At 43.2% G+C, this 20182-nt stretch overlaps 1 protein-coding gene across 3 annotated transcripts in view; it reads right to left on the bottom strand.

Moving 5' to 3' along the window:
* Positions 1-16758, bottom strand: part of TMTC1 (transmembrane O-mannosyltransferase targeting cadherins 1) — a 277142-nt gene extending 260384 nt beyond the window's left edge. For all 3 annotated transcript variants that reach the window (XM_027594472.2, XM_027594474.2, XM_027594473.2), the window contains exon 1: positions 16257-16758. In XM_027594472.2, coding sequence (XP_027450273.1) covers positions 16257-16558 — 302 coding nt within the window. In that variant the 5' untranslated portion in view covers positions 16559-16758. The remainder of the gene's footprint in view (positions 1-16256) is intronic.
* Between the last annotated feature and the right edge of the window lie 3424 nt (positions 16759-20182).

Genomic DNA, 20182 nt, shown 5'->3' with positions numbered 1-20182 from the left:
TGAATTCAATTAGATCCCAAAATATAAAAATAAATTACTGAATGGAGAACCACTGCAGTACTAATTACGGTAACTAAAAGCGCCTCACATGGTACCAGATACTGGCAAATCTAAGCTTTGAGAAATGACTGAGAATCTAAAATTACAAGAGTTTCCCAAATATCTAAAAAGATGGACAGTGAACTCTCCCAACTATAGACAAATGAGAGAAAATAATAACAAAATGATATTTGTGAGCACTGGAAAAAGGATCTCTGATTCTTTTATGGGTTCACAGAAAGGTGGTTTAACTGGTTAACGTCACATTTTAATAGAACAAGGAGTGTGACAGACACATCACATCTTTATTTTAACAAAGGCATTTACCAAAATCTTTCAGAATCTCCTTGTGTACAAGATACAAGAAGATGGATTTGTAGCAAAGACAGAGTGTTGACTAATAACCAGTGTCTCCTTAGATGGAGACCTTAAGTGTAAGTCACAAGATTCTGACATTATCTCTGGTCTGTCCAATATTTTTATCAAAAACTCAGCGAGTTCTGTAGTGTATGCTAACCAAGCTTGCAGAAAGCCTACATCTGTGAAGGCGGGTCCACTGGACTGGGAGACTAAGATTCACAAAGAGCTTAACTGCTTGATATTGTTAATTAATTCTTACAGGATTAGACAGAAGATGGGTAAGAGTAAAGTCCCACATTTGGACATAAAAGAGAACAAAATACTTGCAATCCAGACTAAAATGACACACATAGTATTGTCCAAGAGCTGTTAGTTTACTCCAAACTTGAAGAGTTACTGCGTCTTGGCTATCAAACAGACCAAACGGCATAAGTCAAACTAATTTTCATTTCAATTCATTCTAACAAATAGGTATTGAGTACCTACTTCGTGTCAGGTATGGTGTAGGGCCCGGAGATACAAAGAGAAGACATGGCATCTGCTACCAAAGAGTTAACAGCATCGTAGGAGAAAGAGAGACACTGAACGGATAATTAATAGTTAGTCAAAGAAATCTAGCAATGGGAGAACCTACCAGGGTCAGAGACAAGAAAGAGGGAGGTATTCTGCCTGCATGCGGGACAGGGAGGGTGGGTGGTGTCCAACGTGGGGCAGCAGCCCCTCTGGGTGCCACTGAAACGCTGGAGCACCTTCATCGGAGAGCTCCAGGACGCTGGAAGAGTGGGGAGTCTTGAAAATGATGTCTCAGGAAAGGCTGGAGGAGTTGGGGAATGCTCAGCCTAGAGAAAGATGATAGAAATAATCCCAAATTCTCCAAGGGAAAGGGTCGTTGCCATATTATGTCTATATCCCTAGTGTCCAGCACAATGCCTGGTTCACGGTTGTCAAAATTAAGTGGATAAATGGACAGATGTACGGATGAATGAATGAGTGAGTGAAGCAAAGCACTTACTCAAGTAGCTCTCAGAGTGAAAAGGAAGATCCAATAACAATGCTGCAAAGAGACTGACCGAGGGCCAAGTATAGCCTGCAAATTGTTTTGTTTCACCTGTATGCCTTTTCTTTCTTTCTTTAATTTACCGATGTTTTTAAAACAGGTGATTTCACATAAAAATCTCCAGCGGTCTCTTGAAATACTAGAAGACCTGGCCTACATGGCTGCTTGGAAATATCTGTGTGCCCATTTAGATGGCACAAGTACTCACAATTTGACAAAATACAGACTTCAAAGGAAGACTCTCCAAGGAAGAAGCAGTATTTAAGACTAGAATTGGTGTTTGGATAACCAGAAATGTCCATGCAGAAGCATGAAAACCAGCCCACCCTAAACACCATCTAAGAAGAACAGTCTCTCACATTCCGTCACCCTGAATGCACTCCATCATAGCATTTACTCAGTCTTTTAAAACTCCTTTGCCATATTCCTCAAATATTATAAGCATTTTTCATGCACTGTAAAAAATTCATCTCTTTTCCTCATCATATCCATCTCACTAAACACAGTAGATTCTAAATGAAGTTTACTGAATGAGCAAATAAACTTACATTAAGTTGGAAGTTGAAAAAAATCATCTTTCCCTTTCAACAATAAGAATCTCTAATTTTATTTGATTTAGCCTTCATCTCTAATTTAGCCTTCATCTCTAATTTAAAGCAATAGGAAATATTTCCTTTTTCTTTTCAGAAAAAATCTGAAAGGAGCACCTGGGTGGCGTAGTCAGTTAAGCCTCCGCCTTTGGCTCAGATCATGATCTGAGAGTCCTGGGATCGAGCCCCACATCAGATTCCCCACTCATGGGGGAGTCTGCTTCTCTCTCTCTCCTTCTGCCCTGCCACCACTAGTTCTCGCTCACTCAAATACACAAATCTTTAAAAAAAAAAAAGAAGAAGAAGAAGAAGAAAAGAAAAAATCTGAATAGTCACGTCTGACTGGTTGAAAGCCTTCCAGACTTTGGCAAATATGACCACAAATGCCCCTCCTCCGTCTGAGCTCTTCTGCCTCCCCGTAAAACTGCCCAGAAAGGTGGGGCTATAATGAGCTCACAGCAATCACAGGGCACTGGCCCCCAGAAAAGGTCACAGGGTCACACAGTGTGGCACCAAGAAGTCACAGGAGGATGAGTGGGGAGGGGAGAGGAAAGCCATCGGCTGCCCCTTCTCACACTCGCAGAGCCTGGAGCTCTAGATAAAGCCCCTTACTCTTTTTAATTTTCTTCTTTGGAAAATAGTTCCGGTTTAAAAAAACAAAACCGGGCCGTATCCCTGGAAGAGACTTCTACTATGGAATAGACTAGGACCCTTCCTCCAGGGGACCCCAGCTCCACTCAATCAAACAGCTCTACCTCAGTAAACTGGCAGATGGCTGGAACCTGCCTAAGAGGTCATGATTCTCCCCTGTGGTGACTCAAGTCTGGCTTTCGGCCCCAAGCCTGGAGTTTCCCTGGGATATATACGAAGTACCATTTAAGAGGGCTGCACATCTACTTCATTCAAAGGGACAATGGGATTAATTAGCCAGCACCAGTGGTCACGACATTCTGATCACCACTGCGTCCCTGCCGCCTATCATGGTAAACGCACTCACCTTGTCTTTGGCAGCTAAGCTCTGCCATTGACATCTGGTACTCCAGGACCCCATCACCCCCACTGAAATCAGAAAGCCCACCTCAGTCGCATTTCCCACATCACACCTGCCTACAGAAAAGAGTCAATGCAGACTTTGTAAAAGTTGCAGGTGCTCCCTCACTAATCCATTTCTTAATGCCTCAGTGGAGGGAAAATCATCTGGCCCTCTCAGGAAATGTAGTAGAGTGGTGGGAGGAAGGTGTGGGCAGGAGACATGTGATAAATGCACTGCAACATTCCTATCTCAATGAGATTTGGATTCTTTTTTCTATGTTACACCAGAGATACTTGGCATCTCAACCTCATGTAACATATGCTCCCATTGAGTCCCAGTGGTTCCCAGGATTCTGAATCCCCTGAGATGCTAGCTACAATTTCTGATTCCCTCATCCCACCGCAAGACAATCTAAGTCAGTAAGTGTGAAATGGGACCCCGAGATCTGTCCCAAGAAACCCAATGATTCAAACCAGGTGAGACTCAGAACAATGAGACACACATCTCAAAGCTTAGCTACCTATGTTTGCTACACTTAACAGGAAAATCCAGTTTTCTCAGCAATAACACAACATACATTCTTTTCCAATATGAACTACAAACCAGAGAAAAGAAAAATTTAATGTACCTTAACCATCTTAACCTTAACCAGCTGTTTCTGCTATCTCAAATAACGAGTTCTCCAACACTTTCCTTGTGAGTTTCCAAAGCCCAAAACTGAGCATGCAGTACATTCTCCTGTCCCAACTGCCATTCATTTTTCTTCTTCCCCCTCTCTTGCTATCCTCTCAGCTCTCAAATGCTTATAAGTGGTTCTCATAGTCTTCTTAGATCATTCAACCAATAAATAACAACATCTGGTTCTTCTCGTTTTCCTCTAAGACGAATCCCTTTGGCCTTTAATCATTTTGGTTGCTCTTCTTCTGCATTCCCTCTAGTATCAGGAATAAATCAGCAAATCATCATCACTTAATGTATCAAAGAAATAAAGGATGTGATTCGCAGGTACCAAGGTAAACGACAGTGCAGAGGGGGAGACTGGTGCTCTGAGACACAAATAAAATTTATGGTCTGGGTTTGTGCTCAAGGCATCCCATCCTCACCTGGCTATGCGGAAGCTACGGGGAGGGAACAGGGGAAGCGGGCCTTGTCAGGAGGAGCCCACACCCATGCAAGGGGCAGTTATTGTCACTAGGGTCACGTAAGTGCTCAGGGTAGCAAGTGCATCAAAGAAACAGTGGGGAAATTGAGGACAGAAGATCCGTGACCACATCTAGAAGGCAGCAGTTCCCGGAAGAAAATCTTCAAAAAGAGAGTCAGCAAATAATAAAAATTAACAGATCAACACCAGATATAATATAAATATAGAAGTATATTTAGAAGTATAACTGAGTTGTCAATTTTTAGCCAATTTGTTTTCCTTTAAAGGTGTGCGTTTGGTAAAGTTCCTCGATGCAGGGCAATTCTGACAGTGCTAGCGAGAGTTTATGTGAGGACAAAGTCCTGCATACGACTGCACTCCCTTCAGACACTAGCTGCAAGCTCAATGGTCCCCAGGCTATCTGCACTGCTGACCAACTGGCCACAAATTTGGGGGTTCCCCCAACTCCCTCAGGTTTGATAATTTGCAGGGATGACTCACAGAATTCAAGAAAGCATTACACTTGTGATTTCAGCTTTATGATAAGGGATACAAATCAAAAACCCGTCAAAAGAAAAGACCCATGGAGACAGGTCTGGGAGGGTCCCAAACACAAACCTTCGATGTTTTCAGGACACATCACCCCCTCAGCTCAATGATGTATGACTACCAATCAGGCAAACTCAACCAAGTTTCAATGTCAAGTTTTTAACTGGGGTTTCATTACTTAGGTTGATTGATTCAATCAATCACTGGGCATGTGACTGAACTCAATCTCCAGCACCACTTTCCCTTACTGGAAGTTGGAAGGTAGGGCTGGTATGTGGCTCAAAGTCCCATCTCTCTATCCTATGATTGGTCTTTCCAGCATAGCCAGTCCATGTTCTGAAACTATCAGGAGGCCCATCACGAGTTACCTCTTCCTTAGCATAAACTCAAGTGTGATCTCAGGGCGCACTGTGAGCAACAGAGACACTCCCATCACTTAGGAAATTACAAGGGTTTAGAAAGTCCCTCCCAGGAACCTGGGATAAAGGCCAAAAAAAAATTCTTTATTCTACAGTACTTGGGGACAGAAAGTCACAGTCATCATAGTTCCTTTGAGAAAGTATTTTTCAGAGCCTTACACTCTATTTGATCCAACTGGGAGTAATATGTCCTGTTTACCTCACTGGCTTGAAAAAACATGGCCATTCTTTATAGACTGTAGGACACGGGCATGGATGAACTTTAGTCCCCTGACAGCAGGGTTTGGAGAAAACTCTGTGTAATTCTGTGGTTTGCCTCAGAAGATACAGCTGCTATGTCCAGCCTTAAAATTTACAACAAGCATCCACCAAGCATCACACTTCAATATGCCACGCAAGAGGAGAATGATCCCGAAGTGCTGTGTATCCTCACTCTCTACAGAGTCACAGTCCCAGCAGAAGGCAACAGGGAGCCACAACTGCTCCTTGCAGAATCAAAACTGTCCCTTAACCTTCCAGTAGGCAGGACCCACTGGAACCCATCTCTGTATGTCCAGGAAATTCTTTGTCTGCCTCCATTCTTCTCTTTGACAGAGGAAGAAAAAAGGCAAATAAACCAAGTAACAAGTCAAGCAGACTTTTTTGTCTATATTATAAAAGTGTAGCCCTGCCTAAATATTTACCTGAAAAGGTCAAGTGTTCACATGAGTGATTAATTCATTCATTCTTTCAACAGTAATTTATGAAGCCCCTACTTTGCATGGCAGGCACTGTTGCAGGTGCTAAGGACACACCTCATGGAGCTAACACGGTAGTGTGAGAAGAGAAAAACCAACAATAAATCCATGTTGCCAGATAGCAATGAGGGCTACTAAGGCAAAGAGGGTAGAGAGTGACAGAGTGAGGATGAAACATGGAGGACAGTCTGCCATTTTGGATCAGGGAGCCAGGAAAGGTGTCAAGGAGGAAGTGACATCTGAGCAGAGATTGAAGGTGGTAAGAGAGCAAGAGAGCACAGGTCTGGGCAAAGAGCATTCCAGAAAGTGCAAAGGTCCCAGGCAGCGGCAGGTGTCACCTGTGAAGGGCACAAGGACTCTAGAATGCTGACAGAGGTAGAATGAGGTGCAGACGGATAGAGCAGAGGTCAGGGGGATGGCCAGGGGTCAGATCAACAGGGTCTTGGAGAACAGAAACCATTTCTCATCATTGGGAAAAGTAACAGTGCCATTAACCCTGGCATGACCAAGCATTCCTCCCCCTATCCCTGCCTTTTTAAGTAGAATGACTACGTAGTCGAAGTTAGGGAAAACATGAACTGTAGCTCCAAAGGAAGATAGAAAAGACACGCATTGATTAAAAAAAAAAAAAAAAAAAAAAGATTGCTTCCAAACGTGTTTTCCAAGCCTTCACTCAGAGACTCACCTATAAAAACCCTCATAATTCAAAAATATATTCCTCTCATTTTCCATCCTTCCTACACTGCAAGACTATAGCCTAAAGCCCATCTTCCATCTAAGGTCCTTGACCCCCTCCCTCTTTAGGTTTCTAAGAAAAATCTTAGTTTGCCATGCAATTTTCAGAGGCCATTTTTTTCATTCTTTTCTATAAAGTCTTTATTGCCTCCAATCATATTTTTTCCTTGGCTATATCCATCACTGAACATCCTAGACAATCTAGCCAAACAATCTCCAGGTGTCTGCCATCATCATAGACTTAGAACACAAACTTATCAGCTTTGCTGCAACAGACTATCTCCAAATGAATTCCAAAGAGGACAAATCAAAAGGAACAGAACCAAAATGAAGACCCCACCATTTCTTTTAGATTTCAGGCATAGAGGCTAGAGCTGATTTTCATGGTTGGCATATCATCTGTGACTAAAAGATGCAAACTGCTGCTGGAAAAAAAAAAAAAAAAAAAAAAGCACCTCTCCAGATCCAAGCATTAAAATGTTGCAAATCCTTACAGCTGCACATATTAAGATATTCTATTTTTTAACTCTGACATTTCAAACCACCCACTTTCACTCTCATGGTGTGTATCACCATCAGAAGCCTTCAATAAGATAAACCTTTATAGCAAACTGGTAGAATACTATGATCAAGTAGCCTAAACACGGAGAGAGATTCATTTGCCTTAGTTTCCCCATCTTTAACATGGAAAACCCCTGCTTCTTTCTTGTTGAAGGAAGCATCTCCTTGCTTCCTGATGTGGAATGGCGCTGCTAACAATCCAGCAGGAGCTTCTTCTCAAGAGGAAAGGGGCAGAGAAGAAATAAAATTAAAAAGTTAAGCACCTTTAAAATCAATCAGGGCCATTTTTACGTCTGGGGGTTATGGGCATCTTGGGTTTTAGTTCTGTGTCAATTAAGTGCCTAGAGAGTGACTTAGCATGTTTAATGTCCTGATTCCAGAGTTAAAAACAGGTCATGGCCAGTGGAGGATAAAGAAGCAAAATAAAAAAGGCGACTGCTGCAGATTAAGTTTTCACAGATGTTTTGATTCTGCTCTACAATGGTCCAAAAATATTCCTGTGTGCCCTTGGAAATGATCTTATGAAAAGACCGAATGTAAGATTTGATTGGGAATGGGAATTCATTAGAATTCTAAACTCACTTCAAGGAGCACAGAGAGGACCATTTGTATCAGTTAAAGTTTGACTGGAGAAGCGGAAGCACCAGGAATGCTACAGCAGAAGGGATTTACTGTAGAGATCTGACCTTTCCCAACAGTGGAAGCCGGCTACACAGCCTATGCAAGCCTGCTGCTTCTGTCTGCATCGGACGTCAAAAGCTGGCAGGGCTGGCGTTTGGGAGGGAGGAAGGCTGAACTTGAAGGAGGGGAAAGGAAGGAAGGGCTGGAAGCCACGAAGATGAACTAGAATGTACCTCTGCTGCTCACAGCCTCTAAAGGCTCCAGCTTTAATGATGCGAGTGGCTTCAAACAGGCTGGCGCTCTTCCCCACAGGGCTGCACTCACATCTGCACCATGATTCCATGTAGCTATAGCACCATGATCTGGAGAGTTCCGGAGGAGATGTGGACCTAGCTACCGTCACACGCCAGCAGCGGGTTAGCCTGCATGTCTGTGACAACCCACGGGAGCTGGAACAGCACCGATACCTACACCAGCCCTCTGACCGGGAACATGGCCACTTCACTTTCCAAATCTCGAAGAAATTCCTCTTGTACAACTACAGCCTAGTGCAATACAGGGAAAGAATTTCCAAGAAACAGAGTTCCAATTTCGTTAAATTGACATAATACAAAGCCATCATATCTTGGTAAACTGCCTTCATTTTCCATGGCACCCTGCCCCACAACCTGGTAGAGTAGGCACTCTAAAAATCCACTTCCTTATTGCAATTTCAGCTGATTTCTTATTTGAGAAAAACTGATTAATCTGTTTCTATGCATCCAAGTACCTTAATAGTAACAAGCATTACACATCTTTATTTATTAATTAATGTATTTATTTATCGTTTATTCTTAAGGTAATTTCTAGCTCTCAGTATGTGTGACATTCATTCAGTGAATCAAAGATAATAAACTGTTTTAATAAAAACTAGGTTTGAGGGGTGCCTGGGTGGCTTAGTTGGTTAAGTGTCCAATTCTTGGTTTTGGCTTGGGTCATGATCTCATGGGTCCTGGGATCAAGGCCCCCTCCCTCACCCTTCCCATGTGAGGCTCCAAGCTCAGCTGGGAGCCTGCTTGCAGATTCTCTCCCTCTGTCCCTCCCCCCCCAGCATGTTCATGCTCAGCAAGCTCTCTCTCTAAAATAAATAAATAAATCTTGAAAAAACAAAAAACCTAGGTTTGAGCTTTGCACTGGGAAAGACAAGAATTGGAGAGCTTATGTGCCAACCACATAGATGACAAAGGACTTGTACTTACAATACATAAAGAAATCTCAAAATTCAACATAAAAAAATAAAAATCCACTTAGGAAATGGACAAAAGATATGAAGAGACATTTTAACGAAGAGGATATACAGAGGGCAAATAAGCACGTGAAAGTCTATTTAACACCATCAGCCATTAGGGAAATGCAAATTAAAATCACAATGAGATATCGCTGTACACCTATCAGAGCCGCTACAATTTAAAAAAAATGACAATACCAAATGCTGGTGAGGAAGCAAAATAACTGGATTACTCATACACTGTATGGAAAGGTCTGGAAAACAGTTCATCAGTTTCTTAAAAAACTAAATATGCAATCACCATGTGACCCAGCAGTTGCAATCCTGGATGTTTATCCCAAAGAAATAAAACCTATGTTTACATAAAAACCTGTAAATAAATGTTTATAGTGGTTTTGTCTGTAACAGCCCCAAACTGGAAACAACCCAGATGTCCTTCATCAGGTGAATGATGAAACCGTGGGACATCCACACAGTGGAATACTTCTCAGCCACAGAAGGAATGAACTATTGATATGCAACAATCTGAATAAATTCCAGAGAATTATGCTAAATGCGAAAAAAGCCAATCTCAAGAGGTTACATACTATAATGATTCCACATATAGCATTCTCAAAATGACAAAATTATAGACATGGAAAACAGATTAGTGGTGATTATGGAGCAGGGTGGGGTGTTACAAATTAGGGGTTGTTACAAATGAGGTGTTTCTAACTATGATAAAGAAGCAGTAAGGATCCTTATGACGAAACTGTTCTGTATCTTGACTGTGTGGTAGGTAATCTTGGAAATCTACATGTGACAAAACTGCATAGGACTAAATACGCACTTAACAAAAATAAAAGAGTACATGTAAAACTGGTAAAATCTAAATAAAAAGCTGTGGACTGTATCAATGTCAACTTCCTGGTTGTGATATTATACTATAGTTATACAAGGCTTTAACCCTGGAGGAAAATGAATAAAAATCTCTATATTATTATTTACAACTGTATGGGAATGTACACTTATCTCACAATGAAAAGGGTTTTGTTTTGTTTTGTTTTGTTTTAATGCCAAAGACACTATAAGAAAAGAAAACTACAAGCCAACATTCGTGATAAACACAGATGCAAAAGTCCTCAACAAAATACTAGCAAACTGAATTCAATAGCACATTTAAAGGAACACACACCATAACCAACTGGGTTTTATCCCTGGGATGCAAGAATGGTTCAATGTGAACAATTCACCTAATGTTACATACCACATTAACAAAATGGAGGGTAAAAATTACATGATCATGTCCATAGATGCAATAAAAGTATGTGACAAAATTGAACACCCTTCATGGTAAAAAGTCTCAAAAACTAGGCTTAGAAAGAATTTACCTCAACATAATAAAGAACATATATGAAAAGCCCACAATTAATATCATACTCAGTGGTGAAAAACTGAAAGCTTTTTCTCGAAGATCAAGAACAAGACAAGGATGCCCACTCTTGCACTTCTATTCAGCATAGTCCTGGAAGTCCTACCCAGAGCAATTAGGTGAGAAAAAGAAATAAAATGCATTTACACTGGAAAAAAAAAAGTAAAATTATCGGGGTGCCTGGGTGGCTCAGTCGTTAAGCGTCTGCCTTCAGCTCAGGTCATGATCCCAGGGTCCTGGGATCAAGCCCCGCATCGGGCTCCCTGCTCCACGGGAAGCCTGCTTCTCCCTCTCCCACTCCCCCTGCTTGTGTTCCCTCTCTCGCTGTGTCTCTCTCTGTCAAATAAATAAATAAAATCTTTAAAAAAAAAGTAAAATTATCTGTTTTTATATGTTTGCGTATGTTTGCATATGACACCGATCTTTTATGTTAGAGAGCCCTAAAGACTCAAAAAAAAAAAAAAAACTGTTAGAATATTCAAATTCAGTAAAGTTGCAAGATACAAATCAATATACAAAAATCAGCTGCATTTGTATCAACTATATTTCAATTAAAAAAATCAGCTGCATTTCTGTACACTAATAATGAACTATCCAAAATTAAGAAAACAATCCCATTTGTAACAGCATCAAAAAGAATAAAATACTTAGGAATAAACTTAACCAAAGAGGTGAAAAACTTGTATAATTAAAACTATAAATCATTGACAAAAGAAACTAAAGAAGACACAAATAAATAGAAAGACATCCTAAGTTCATGGATCAGAAGACTTACTATTTTTAAAATGTCCATAATACTCAAAGGCAATTATAGAGTCAATGTATTCTATATTAATATCCCAATGGCTTTTTTTTTTTTTACTGAAATAGAAAAAAAAAAAAAAATCAGGGCGCCTGGGTGGCTCAGTCGTTGGGCATCTACCTTTGGCTCGGGTCATGATCCCAGGGTCCTGGGATCGAGTCCCGCATTGGGCTCCCTGCTCGGCAGGGGGTCTGCTTCTCCCTCTCCCACTCCCCCTGCTTGTGTTCCTGCTCTCGCTATCACTCTCTCTGTCAAATAAATAAATAAAATCTTTAAAAAAAATCATAAAATTCATTTGGACTACAAAAAACCCTGAATATACAGAGCAATTTTGAGAAAGAACAAAGCTGCCAGTATCACACTTCCTGATTTCTAAACTATATCACAAAGCTACACTAATTAAAACAGTATGGTACTGGAATAAAAACAAACATACTTACCAATGGAAAAGAACAGAGAGCCAGAAATTAACCTACACATATATGGTCAAATGCTCTTCAACATAAAGTCCAAGTACACACAGCAGGGAAAGGAACAGTCTCTTCAACAGTGTTGGGAAAACTGGATATCCACATGCAAAAGAATTAACCTGGACCCTTATCTTACACTGCACACAAAAATCAACCTAGAATGTATTAACAATTTAAATTTAAGACCTGAAACTGTAAAACTTCCAGAAGAAAACCAGGGGTCATGATCCCAGGGTACCAGGATAGAGCCCCAGGTCAGGCTCCCTGCTCAGCGGGGAGCCTGCTTCTCCCTTTCCCTCTGCCGTCTGCCCCCCTCCCTGCTTGTGCTCTCTCTTTCTCTCTCTCTCCCCCGTCAAATAAATAAATAAAACCTTAAAAAAAAAAGGAAAGAAAAGAAAAACAGGGAAAACTTTATGATGTTAGACTTAGCAATGACTTTTTAAATATGACACCAAAAGTACAAACAATAAAAACAAAATCAGGCAAAAAAACCCCAAAAAAACAAAAAAACAAAATTAGGTAACTGGGACTACATCAAACTAAAAAACCTCTGTACAGCAAAGGAAGTAATCAACAGAGTTAAAAGGCAACCTATGGAATAGGAGAAAATATTTGCAAAGCATGTATCTGATACATTATTGATATTCAAAATACGTAAGAAACTCCTACGACTCAAGGTAAAAAAAAATATGAAAAAATGGGCAAAGGGCTTGAACAGACATTTCTCCAATAAAGATTCAGCCATAAAAAAGAATGAAATCTTGCCATTTGTGACAACATGGATGGACCTAGAGGGTATTATGCTAAGTGAACTAAGTCAGACAGAGAAAGATGAATACCATATGACTTCATTTATATGTGGAATTTAAAAAACAAAACAACCTAACAGAACAAAACAGAAACAGACTCAGATACAGGAAACAACCGGTTACCAGAGGGGATAGTGGGGGGTGGGGATGGGGGTGGGGGGGGGGCGGCAAGCAAAATAGGTGAAGGGCATTAAATACAAACTTCCAGTTATAAAATAAATAAGTCATGGAGAGGTAATGTACAGCCTAGGGAACATAATCACACCGTAATAAATTTGTATAGTGACAGACGGTAACCAGACTTATAGTAGGGACCATTTTATAATATATAAAAACATCAAGTCACTATGGTATACATCTGAGAGTATTTTATGTCAATTATAAATTAAAAAAAAAGACATACAAATGGCCAACAGGTACATGAAAAGATGCTTAACATCACTAATCATCAGGGAAATGCAAATCAAAACCACAATGAGTTATCATCTCTGTCACAACCATTAGGCTGGCTTTTATGAAAAAAAAAAAGATAACAAGTGTTGGCAAGGATGTGGAAAACTAGAACCACTGTACACTATTGGTGGGAACATAAAAGGTGCAGCTCCTATGGAGAACAGTATAGCGATTCCTCAAAAAGTTAAAAATACAATTACCTTGTAATCCAGCAATCCTACTACTGGTTATAAATCCAAAAGAATTGAAATCAGGATCTTGAAGAGATATATGCACTGCCAAGTTCACTGCAGCAATAGTCACAACAGTTAAGACATGGACACAACCTAATTGCCCATGATCAGATGAATGGATTAAAAAAAAAAGTGGGGAGTGCCTGAGTGGCTCAGTCGTTAAGTGTCTGCCTTCAGCTCAGGTCATGATCTCAGGGTCCTGGGATCAAGCCCCACTTCGGGCTCCCTGCTCAGCGGGAAGCCTGCTTCTCCCTCTGCTTCCTCTCGTGCTCGTACTCTCTCTCTTGCTCACTCTCTAATAATAAATAAGATCTTTTAAAAAAATAAAGAATAAGTGGTCTATACATACAATGAAATATTATTCAGCCTTAAAAAGGGAAATCCTGTCATATACAACAAAATGGATGGACGTGGAGGACATTATGCTAAGTGAAATAAGCCAGTCACGGGACAAATGCTGCATGAAAATACTTACATAATGTATCTAAAATAGTCAAATTCATAGAAACAGAGTAGAAGGATGGCTGCCAAGGGCAGGGGAAGGGGAGCCCAGGGAACTGCTGTTCAGCAGGTATATAGTTCCAGTTGTGAAAGAGAAATAAGCGCCAGAGATCTGTTATACCACACTGTGCCTAGAGTTAATGATATTGTATCGTGCTCCTAAGAATTTTAAATGGCAAATTTCATGTTAAGTGTTCTTACCACAATAAAAATAAATAAAAATGTTCTCGAATTCTCAAAGATTTTTATTCAAACAAACCTAGCTTAAGATATAATTAAAACAGTGTGTATATATATTTAAAAGGCCACTTTAACTTTATTTTCACCAACTACCTAAAATAAAGATCATAAAGACATAATCTATGTAAAGTGTTTCAGGCCAATGCTTGGTTCACACTGAGTAATTAATTACTGTGATTGTCTGTCCTTCCTTGCAACAATCTTCAGAGTTGTGTGGGTCTAGCATCATCAACCGTGCCCCTCTTTATGTGGCTGCACAAGAAGATCCAGTGTTGGAGAAAGCTTCCAGGTCTTATTTTAATCCACACCTGTGAACATGGAAAGATGAGCTAACTTTCTCTTTCTGAAGAGACATCTACCCCTTTCCAGTAGTGCTGTGTTGTTCTCTAGATTTACAACTCAATCTTCTCCAGAAACACAGCCAGTAAGATAAAACATACAAAGAGCAATGATCTTAGACACCAATCTGCATTTTGTAACCAAGGAGAATGTAGTGAGGAGTCGGCCCCGCCCTGCAACTCTCCTACCCCCTTACCCTGTTCCCCCAAACCCTTGCTAACCTTCCTCCTCATCAATGGCCTTGCCTCATTGTCTACTTCCTTCCCCACTCCTCTTTTCTGTCCCTGCCATCTCCTGCATGCCTGAAAAAACATTTTAGAAAGTCAAGAAGTGAAAACAGCTTCCCCATCCTCCACCAAGTGGGCACAGGCATTTGGCCCTAACCTTTTAAAATGGAAAATGCTCAGATCAAGACAGTCTCCATGGCTGTTACAAGCCCAGCACATCTCATGCTGTGAGCTTCCACACCTTAAATGAACCATCATCCTTCACTGTGATAAATGAAAAAGCAGGCCAATTTAGAAGATAAACATATATATTTGTGCCATCTAAGATTTTAAGAAACATTTGGAAAACTGAGAGTACTGAAGCAACTCAGTAGCTGAGGTTATCTTCCAGCCGAAAACCAAAACCACTTTTCCAAGAGGACAAATGTTTATAAAATACTCTCTTCAGAGTCAAATGTGCAATTTCCTCACCCTCTTTTAAAACACTGACATTTCAGTGGAAGAATTAAGTCAAAAGCCCATGAATTACTGCCAACTGCTATGGTTTCCTTTTCTAAGTCATCACAGCCACCTGTCAAGAAACCGTGGCCTCCTGGCCCCAGGCAAGCTTTTCAAGCTGCCTATCCCGTCTCGAATGACCATTACCATGAAGACGGGTTCATATTACACCCACTGGAAAAGGCTTAAAACACTGATGATACTGAACCAATATTATTTCAAGTTTTTGTCCGGCACATTATAAGCTTAAATGCGGAGCCAAATTGCAAAGGGTTGAGTCAAGCTCACGGTGTACGAGATAGCACTCTTACAAAGCCCTCCTCCTCTTCCATCTGAAGCAAGCCCGCTTTTAAAATTCAAGAGAATACTCCACCCTACAAAAACCTGGCGTTCCCTCGATTCCCTTTACACTTTATTCACACCAGAAATGCTGAATCATGACTCTGAGATTGTAAAACAAAAACTATTTCGACTGGGACACCAGGATCCCCAGAGAATCCCACGCTCGGCCTTCCTTTGCTGTGCATCTTTTAAAATCTTAAATCCCAAGCCCTTCCGCAGACCTGCAGACTGGAAAGGCTCCGGGAGCAGCCAAAGGCTGCAGGTCGGGGGAGAGCCTCCGCTCCCTCCGCTGCGCCTCTCCAAAACCCATGCAGCCCTGGCAGCTCCTGGCTCTCGTCTCTTCTCCTCCGAACGCGACCCCAAAGGGACGGATTCTCTCGCCATCAGCAAGGCTGCCCAAGAGCCTCCGAGAAATTCCCAACTTGCAAGCATCCCCACCACAGCCTCCCGTCCGGAACTCTCTGGGCCCGCGCGGTCGCACTTGACCACCGTCCGGCTGGGGTGGGAGTGCGGTAGCAGCTCTACCAGCCCGCAACCAGCCCTTGCCCGAGAGACCAGCCCGCAGAGAGCATAGACTCTTGAGAAACTCGATCCCAACTCCCAGCCCGCGCCTCCCGAACCTCCCCGGGAGCCCAGAGAAGCGGGGCCGGGAATCGCGGCGCAGAGTGGCGTGGACAGAGGAGAGGAGGGTGGTGTGGAGGGGAAGGGGCCGCAAGAAAAGAAACGACCCCCGCCCCCCGAGCCGGTCCCGCAACTTCTCCCAGCTCGGACAAGAGGTGAGGAGAAACTGCGGCGGCTGCGAGCGCGAGGTGAGGGACTCACTTGAATGTGAGGACGCAGAGCGGCCGGTAGGACTTGTGGCTGGTGTTCTCGGCCATGCCCTTGCCCCAGAAGTCGTTGGTGAAGATGCCCCAGCGGAGCGGGGCTCCGGGCCGCACGTCGGGGTTGTTCACGATCGCCCACACGTCGTCGTGCACGAACTCGCCCTGCAGGGAGCGGCCGTAGCACAGGCAGCTCGCCCCGGCCAGCAGCGCCGCGGCCCCGGCCGGCGCGAGTCCGCAGCCCCGCCGCCGGGAGGGCGCGCGGTCCCCGCCGCTGCCTCGGGCAGAGCCCGTCACCACCATCGTGCCGCCGCCGCCACCGCTGCCCTGGCCGCTCCCGCGCGTCTGGCATCCTCCCCGGCCGGGGCCCCGGCGGCGCGCCGCGGCTGCCCGGAGGTGGGCTCGGGCATGGTGCGGCGGCAGCTGTACCCGCCGCTGGCGCCCCGCACTCCGCCGCCGCCTGCGCCGCCGAGTTGGCCCAGCTGCAAATAAACAGCAGTCCCCCCGCCTCCCCCGGCCATCGCCACCTCCTCCGCCCCACTGCGCATGCCCCGCTCGCTCTCGCCTCCACCCGCCCCCCCTCCATCCCCGGACTAGGGCCGCCCCCCACCCCCAGCACCCTCCGCCCCCGCCCCCGCCCCCGCCCCGCTCGCCGCCGCACTCAGCCCCGGGCGCCCGCGTCTCCGGCCGCCGGAGTTCGCGCGCAGGTGGAGCGGGGTCGCGGCGCGGGGCTGCCCGAGAGGCGGAGAAGGGCCACCGGGGTCCTGCCTGGCGCTCCCGGCCGTGCTCACCGCCCCGCCCCCCCAATCACGCACCCCCACCCACGGGGCTGGGGAGGGCCTCATCTGCCCGCACCTCCGGGCCTAGGGCCAGGGAGGGCTTAGCAGGTGCGCACCCTGAAACCCCCACAACCCCGCTCCGACACCGAGAAAAGTGTCCGCTGCTTCCCGGGAAGTTCCCGGCTTTTAGGACCCCGGACAACAGCGGCGGCGGCGCCCGGCGACACGCTCTCCTGCCCGGCGCCCTGTCCGCGTCTCGTCCCCGGGTCTTTCTGTCCCCCGCCGGCCTGCGCCCCGCGCTCGCAGCCTCCGCGTGGGGCGTGAGGGAAACGGAGCTTCCCCAAGCACCTTCCCAAAACCAAGAGAAAGGGTCTCCTGGCCGAGGGCTTCCTGCCCGCCCCGCGCAGTTTGTTCAGGGGGCGCCCCGGGCTGTTTGCCTTTACCGCCCATTGCTCTGCTCGCACTTAGGAAAAGTACCAGGTTGGATTTGGGGTTTGGGTCTGGGCATTGAATTGACTTCTGAAACATTGCTTCTCATTTTATTTCTTACTAAAACTCTTAAGACGATCCAGGAGATGCTTTTTCTTCCCCTCTAAGTGGATCACTTGGGTCTGATGATTATTTCCTGGACTGTGGGCGTGTTTGAACTGTTCCTGCTAAGTCAATACCACTTGAAAAAGAAGAAAAAAAATTAAAACGTTAACGCCTCTGGCTTTGACTCCCAATCTCCCCATTTTTCTGAAAAGTTGTTTTCTTTTTCTAAAAATACTCGTCATATATGTAAATAAATTACATATCCCAGAAAGATTACTAGAATTTCTCCAGGTTTGAAAAGTCTGTTAACTCTTTGAGGGCCATCGTAAATTTCCATTGCTGTATGTTACTGAAGTTACCTGGAATTTGACACATCCGAAGAGAAAAAACTTAAAATACAAAATTTGCCATTTATTCCCATCCTTCAAAAATTCTTAAAAGGTTCATTGATCTTTAAAAAAAAAGTAAAATAAAAGGCAAAAATTGTTCTTATACTGAGCATTTGTGTGACTCTTTACCACACCATTTTTTTTTTTTTTAATTTTAAGATGTATCTGAGCAGTTGAAAACCCAGTGAATGAAGACAAACATATTACAAGTCAAGACGCATTTCATTCATTTCACTTTGGTGATTTGAAACAGTGACTGCAAAATGAAACTGAGAAACCCAAGCATGGATGTTTTTATCCTTATGTCAAAACTTTTTGACTCTTGATAGCTTTAATATCCAGGCCCCACACACACCTGAATCTGCCATCTTCCCCGCAGAACACACTACAGCCTTTCCTCTTTGCCTGTCCATCAATTTAATAGAAATATATTAAGAGTACACTTTGTGCTACAATGTGCTAAATACTGGGCTGGGTAACCAAAGCGGCTCCGAGTGTGCCTGTGTGGGTGCGTGTATAAGGTTAACACTATAAAAGTCTAACTTTCTAAGTTAGCAGCTGACTAGGATAGTGAAATTGCCTTTGCTGAAATGATAGTAGGTTTAATAAGCCAATATATCAATTCTTTACCTAAAATCCTTACTTTGAGACAATGTCTTAATCCCAAAGAGTGACTAATAATAGATTTTTACAGAGACCTTTTCTCCCCCTCCAATTACCCTTAAATTGCCCAGGTAGGAGTACAGCCCTGCCCACCCCCTTCTTACCTGAGTTGTTTTCCTTTTTAGATGCAAAGAGTTATCAGAGTTCTCCATGACAATGGAGAGAAGTGTAGAAGGACGGGAACTGGACTCCAAACTCCAAAAAGACAATGGAGGAGATAAAGAGGAAGAGATAAAGGAAACCTCTAAGTGGGATTCCAGATTTCTGAGCTTGGTTTCATTAAGTTTTCCTCTACATTCAGTGGCATCTCTATTCTATTTAGTTTGGGTAAGTTTGGGATTAATTCACTTTAAGATAGGGAGATACCTCAAAAATCCTCTCAAGCATGAACCAGTAAGTAAATACTTTTTAAAAAATTAAACAGTTCTTTGCAGCCCCATCCCTTCCTATCTCAATCTTGTTCTGTCTTCCAGGAAAACTGTACAAGTGGTGACGTCAGAGATAGGGTTCCATTGATATGCCAGGCCATCATCCCCTCTGCTTCTCTCTTAAGGTGTAAAGCACTCATCTTGGCCAATAAAGGGGCCCAAAAGAAAATGAGATTTCATTCTTGTTACTTAGTCTCTGATTATTTTTAAAGGATTTATAATTGGAGCAATACTTTCTAAGACATCTTTTGTCCACTCAAGAGCAATTTAAAACATAAACTATTACAGAAGTTCCTCTCTGATCGTCATACGGAGTAAGTCACTCATGTAAATTAAAATGGACCATGGTCCTTAAAGAAATTAGGACACAACTAAAAATAAATCAAGGATAAGTAGGTATTTTACTAAAACAAATTTCAAATTACTGCCCACTATGCTTTTTCGGCCTAATATACACCCCGTTCAGGTATACCCTATATAAAGGGACAAATGCAATGTTACAAAGTCATAAATTCAGAAAGAGTTGATAATGTAATTGATATTAAAAATAAATGTTTGTGGTCTAGTTATTTAACTATTTCCTGCTCTTGAGGAAAATACAGAAAAATAGAAAAAAAGAACAAGAAAATTAAACTATACTCTCCCCACCACTCCCTTGGGCCTGTGGTAGAACAGGCAACATGCACTTTAAGAAGCTGGTCAGCATTAGGCAGGATCAGTGTGGGACAGGCTGAGGTGCCCTGTGGTCTGAGCATTGGCTGCATCCAGGCTGGCCCAGGCTGGAAGCAACAATGGCAGCCGCAGCCCCCAGAAAGAGGAGGGGCTCCTCATGGACATAAACTGGCTTCCACTCCCATCCCCGGGATGTATCTCTGCAAATTCTGCCCAGAATTAAAATTAAAGATTATCAAAAAGTATCTGTGATCTTGCTCTTGCTCTCAGGCAATAAACTTCGTCAGCAAATTGCTACAAGATAAAAGCATACCCATGTACATTAAAATAAAGCATAGCAAGTACTTACTAGACTTCTTCAAAGAGATCAGGATCTCTAGTTTTGAAAACTGCTGCAACACTGCAAAGCAAATATCCACAGTCTTGGAAACAGACCTTTCGTTTTGAGATTATTGTATACAA

The sequence above is a fragment of the Zalophus californianus genome, chromosome 9 (assembly GCF_009762305.2).
Source record: "Zalophus californianus isolate mZalCal1 chromosome 9, mZalCal1.pri.v2, whole genome shotgun sequence".
Lineage (NCBI taxonomy): Eukaryota > Metazoa > Chordata > Mammalia > Carnivora > Otariidae > Zalophus > Zalophus californianus.
This window is presented reverse-complemented; position numbering and strand designations above follow the sequence as displayed.